The sequence below is a fragment of the Mus caroli genome, unplaced genomic scaffold (genome assembly GCF_978045245.1).
Source record: "Mus caroli unplaced genomic scaffold, Mus_caroli_1 scaffold_13, whole genome shotgun sequence".
NCBI lineage: Eukaryota > Metazoa > Chordata > Mammalia > Rodentia > Muridae > Mus > Mus caroli.
The window spans coordinates 117,727,326-117,732,503 of NW_028227268.1; the positions used below are offsets into that span (position 1 = coordinate 117,727,326).

Below are 5,178 nucleotides of genomic sequence, written 5' to 3' on the forward strand. Positions count from 1 at the left end.
AACCAAAGTCAGCAACGTTGCACCATTCAGGCTGATAGACCCGCTGCCATTCCTTAAATGCTATCTTCTGTTATTTGAGACAGGGTCTCTCAATAAGTCAGTATAGCCTGGAACTCTGTAGTTCTGCCTGGCCTTGAACTCAAAGCAGTCCTCCTGCCTCAGCCTCCTAAGTGCTTATAGGATTATAGGAGTGAGTCACCATGCCTGACTATTAAATGCCTTCATCCTAATAGCTATAAGAAGTGGTTACTTTCCTTAAGGTAGGTGTGTGTGTGTGTGTGTGTGTGTGTGAGAGAGAGAGAGAGGAGAGAGAGAGAGAGAGAGAGAGAGAGCGCTTCTCCATCTGGAGCCTGATGGGGCCATTCTCATTTAAACCATCATAGGGTGGTCCTCTCCTTCCACCTTTACAAGGGCTCTGGGGATGGAACTCAGGCAACAGGCTTGGGCAGCAAGTACTTTATCAGCTGAGCTATCTCATTAGCTCTGTGGCTGAGATGTTTCATGTCTACACAATGGATAATGGGACCAGCGCTCAACTGTACAAATATAACAGGTTTGCTTCTTGGTAAGTGCAAAATCAAAGCAAATATAGCCAAGACACAGAGTGGAGAAAGACTGATGACCTGTAGCAGACAAGGTGGCACATACCTCAGCAGATCAGAGCATCAGGAGTTCAAAGTTAGTTTGTGGTACACTTCTTCTAGGCCAGTTTGGAATCCATGAGATCTTGTCTTGAAAACAGTATTGCCTGCCGCAGGCAGGAAGCACTGGGGTTATTTCCAAAGCAACGCCCTCTCCTTGAACAAGGGAAGAATGAGGATTTTATCCAGAGATAAAATTTGTCTAGGAGTTGACTTATTTCTAAGAATGACCAGTTAGTTCCTGGTCATGTTCTTTTATTTTGTAACAGGATTTATTTACTCTGTAGCCTTGGAGCCTGGAGCTCCATATGTAGACCAGCCAGGCCTTGAACTGATAACAGATCCATCTGCCTCTGCCTTCCAAGCACTGACATTAGAGTGTAAGTGTCCACTCCCATGGATGCTTTGAAGGAGTTCCCAGCCAGGTGTGGTGGCACACACCTCATCCCAGCACTTCAGAAGCAGAAAAGGTGATCTTTGTGACTTTGAGGCCAGCCTGGTCTATAAATTGAGTCCAGAATTTGTTACACAGAGAGCCCTTGTCTCAAAAAACAAACAAAACAAAAGTCTCCCAAAACAAAAAACCAAAGCAAAACAAAAAATCCCTTCATTCACTATTTTGTTATAATGAGAGTCAGACTCTAGAGTCCATGTGCTTTCTTTAGTAGAGTGAGTTCTTCACGATTCTATTTCCCCCTGCCATTAATAATTCCTTGATAACAATTACATCGACATTGCTCTAGCCTCATAAATTTCCTTGCCATTTAAAATTTTCTTCCTTGGGTGGCTCCACCGCAGAGATAGACCCTCAACACACTGCCTCTTTCCCATTACTTTAAATGATTAGGAGCCAACCCAGCAACCTCTTTTCTGGGATCTGCTCAGCATGAAGGCAAATGACTGTATTCCCAGCCCAAAGGAGGCTGATGCTGTCATATTGGATATTCCTGGCGAGTACGCGGTCTCAGGTAGGAGCACAAGCACGGAGTGGCGAGGCCTGAGGGCCGGCGGGTTTTCTCTTCAATTCTCTACATTGAGGCTGTTTCTACCACCTCTCTATGAGGATAAAAACTTCATGGCTTTTGTTTGTTTGTTTTGTTTTGCCAGATCGGGTTTCTCTCTGTAACTCAGACTCTCCAGGAACTCGCTTTGTAGACCGGACTAGGCTGAAATTCAGAGATCCACCTGCCTCGGCCACCCGAGTGCGGGGATTAAAGGCGTGCGCCACCATGTCCAGCTACACCCCAGTTTTATATCACCAAATTTCGCATTTAAAAGCCAACACCAGGTCCGACCAAGGACTAGTTGACAGTATCAGGGAAAAATGCAGGACGTCCCACACTCCGGCCCACGCCACGCCCTCTCCCTGGCCCCCGCCCCGCCCCCCGCCCGCGTTCCCGTTAGTTCCTGCTCTGACGCCCCGCCTTCCTGCGGCTGCGCACTGACGCGTCCCGGGTCGCGCCGGCCCAAGATGGCGTGGTCCGCGTCCGTGCGCGGGCTAGCGCAGCGGGTGAGTGGGCCGCGGGCGGGAGGGCTGGGGCGCCATCCGGTGTCCGCTCACTCCCCGCCTCTCCGCAGGTGCTGGCCTGCAACCGGGAGCTGCCTGGCGCCTGGCGCACCCTGCACACCTCCGCGGTCTGCGCCAAGGTGAGTGCGGCGGCCGGGTCTGGGGGCCGCGAGGGCGGCTGGGCTGGGTCTCCCTGTGACCGCACCTCCGCTCCTAGAACCGGGCGGCGCGAGTCCGCGTGGCCAAGGGGAACAAGCCGGTGAGCTACGAGGAGGCGCACGCCCCGCACTACATCGCACACCGAAAGGGCTGGCTGTCGCTGCACACAGGTGAGGGCGCCTGGGAAGGACTGCCACCCTGGTGGCACGGGCCACTCTTGAGCGTACTCTTCAAGGCAAAGAGCCGAACTTTTGGGTGGGAGGCCGGGCGTGACGGCGAACGCGCTCGGGAGGCCGATCTTGAGTTTAAGGCCAGGTAAGGTTACTTAGTGAGACCCTGTCACATTTAGTTAGGGGACTGGAAAGATTGCTAAAGTGCTGTGCCGCTCTAGCATGAGGGTGCAGCCTAGCTCCTAAATGAGCACTTAGTGGGCCTCGAACCACAGCTCGAGGGGTGTGAGGGTGAAGGAGATATTTGGTCCTTGGGGGGGTCACTGGCCAGCCAGTCTTGGAAGAGCAGCTGTTTTGCCAAAAAATAAACGAGCAGCAAATAGCGATAGAGGAAACACATTGGCTGTTAACCCCTGGTCTTCTCCATGCGTCTGTCAAGGGAGCAAGCCTGCACACACACTGTACACCTTACCAACAACAGAACATATGAGTGACGGGCATAATCAGATGTTGAAAGAAAGGAATTCTCGCATATTGAAAGAAGTTTGAATATTTCTTGCTAAAGTCTCATTTGAGCCTCCATAGAACAGTATTTGCATGCTTACAATCAAGGTTTGACAGTGCTTTGGCAAGCCATAATTTGCAGATGTGTAATAGTCTGGAGGCGATGCGGTAGTGAGGTCTACATAGAGTCCTAGACCTGGAAGAGTGTGCCCTATATAATGTGGTGTTCACCAAAGTACAAAACTGCAGGAATGTGCTACAGTCATCATGGCTCACAGAACCCGTATTTTTAGGCTTTTATTGTTTTCTCCCCCTACTTCCAATTTTGTATTTTTCTTGTTCATTTCCATTTCAGTATGCATGGTGTGTGTGTATACGTATGGACGTGTTGTTTGTCTGAGTTAGTTCTCTCCTACCATATAGGGCCCGGGATCAAGCAAGCGCTCTTGCCTTCTGAACCATCTTTAAGAGAGTGTGGCAGTGCACCTCAGGCTGCCCTGGAACTCTCATTTTTCTCAGTGCTGCGAGGATAAGTGTGCACCACGTCACCCGCCTGTCTCAGTGATGCTGGAATTATTGTCCATCCACATTTAAATATGCATGCTCACGTGTGAGTGCAGGTGTCCGTGTATGACTGCCTTAGGCCAGTCCTTGCCTTCATCTTGCTTGAAACAGGGTCTCTTTCTTGTCACCACCTTTGTGTGCCAGGGTAGTTGGCATACAAACGTCTGGAGATTGTCCTGCCTCTGGCTGCATCTCACAGTAGGAGCATGGGGGTTGCAGATGCTGTTGCCCACTGTCGTGAGTTCTGGGCATCCAGGTTCAGGCCCTTCTCATGTTTGGAGACAGTACACCCACCCCGCTATCTGCTCAACCCCTCAACCCTTGCATATTCTTACAATTTATTTGATTAAAATTTATCTGTTACCTCCAAGTCATTCAAGGTCATTCAGGGAGGTGGGCAGAATAAGGTCCACAGCCCCCAGCTGAGGTAGAACAAGCTTATATTGTAAAATGTGCCCTTTTGGAAGTTTAGAGCCGTATTTCAATCGTTACTGTGCCTTTGTGTTGGGGACGTGGCACTTTGTGTGGTCCTGGGATGCTGTCCAGTGTCTGTGAGCTCAAGAAGACTGACCTGCTTATGGAGAAAGTTTTGTTAATCTTTCCTTGGGCCTGAGTTATGACTCATATTAATGAGTCAGCCTTATACATTAGCAGTGCCTTTAAAGAGAAGGACATCTCTCTGTCATCTCCACCTGTCATCTTGTGGCTGACTGGTGTGTGCCCCTGCTTCTGGCTTTTGTGTGAGTGTGCGAGGAGCTGAGGACTGAGGGTTGTATGAGATGACTTCATGGGTGAGTGCAGGAGGACTCAAAGGCAGCTACAACACGGGAAGCAAATCTGGCTTCCAAGGTGTGCTTCGGGGTTGAACCAAGATTGGCAGACGTTTACACCTGCTAAGCCATCTCGCCATCCCTGCGCTTTGGATTTTAGAATGTTTTCCTATTCTGTTAGAGTGCCCGGGCCTGTTCCATGTCAGGTCTGGAGTCTGCACAGCTCCCTTGGCTGACGCTTGTGTGGTGTCCTCTTTAGGTAACCTGGATGGAGAAGATCATGCTGCAGAGAGAACCCTGGAGGATGTTTTCCTTCGAAAGTTTATGATGGGCACCTTTCCCGGCTGCCTGGCTGACCAGATTGTTCTAAAGCGCCGGGCCAACCAAGTGGACATCTGTGCCCTGGTCCTCAGGCAGCTGCCTGCACACAAATTCTACTTCCTTGTGGGCTACAGTGAGACTCTGTTGTCACACTTTTACAAGTGTCCTGTGCGACTCCACCTGCAAACTGTGCCCTCCAAGGTTGTGTACAAGTACATATAAAAAGTGTGCTTTTCTCCAGCAGAGCCTGCAAGGCCACAGAGGTGGAGACCAAATGCCTGCTCTCTGAGGTGGAGGCGTCAGCTCCAAGCTGCTGTTGAATAAAACCCTGATCATGTTTTGTCCCTCTCGGTCTCTCTTTTTTTTTTTTTTTTTTTTTTTGCTTTTCAAGACAGGGTTTCTCTCTATAGCCCTGGCTGTCCTGGAACTCACTTTGTAGACTAGGCTGGCCTCGAACTGAACTCAGAAATCCACCTGCCTCTGCCTCCCGAGTGCTGGGATTAAAGGCATGCCCTACCACTGCCCGGCCCCTCTCAGTCTCT

General features: G+C 50.3%; 1 protein-coding gene across 1 annotated transcript; it reads left to right on the forward strand.

The window, feature by feature from the left end:
* The first annotated feature begins 2,053 nt into the window (after positions 1 to 2,053).
* On the forward strand, positions 2,054 to 4,976 carry Mrps24 (mitochondrial ribosomal protein S24). Its single transcript, XM_021178473.3, has 4 exons — positions 2,054 to 2,151; positions 2,220 to 2,288; positions 2,366 to 2,477; positions 4,575 to 4,976. The coding sequence occupies exons 1-4, from the start codon at positions 2,113 to 2,115 to the stop codon at positions 4,856 to 4,858; spliced, it is 504 nt and encodes a 167-aa protein (XP_021034132.1). The 5' UTR covers positions 2,054 to 2,112; the 3' UTR covers positions 4,859 to 4,976.
* The last annotated feature ends 202 nt before the right edge of the window (positions 4,977 to 5,178 follow it).

Coding starts and splice junctions, on each gene's coding strand:
- Mrps24 (XM_021178473.3), top strand. CDS start 2,113: ATGGCGTGGTCCGCGTCCGTGCGCGGGCTAGCGCAGCGG. Junction 2,152..2,219: donor TGCGCGGGCTAGCGCAGCGG/GTGAGTGGGCCG, acceptor GCCTCTCCGCAG/GTGCTGGCCTGCAACCGGGA. Junction 2,478..4,574: donor CTGGCTGTCGCTGCACACAG/GTGAGGGCGCCT, acceptor TGTCCTCTTTAG/GTAACCTGGATGGAGAAGAT.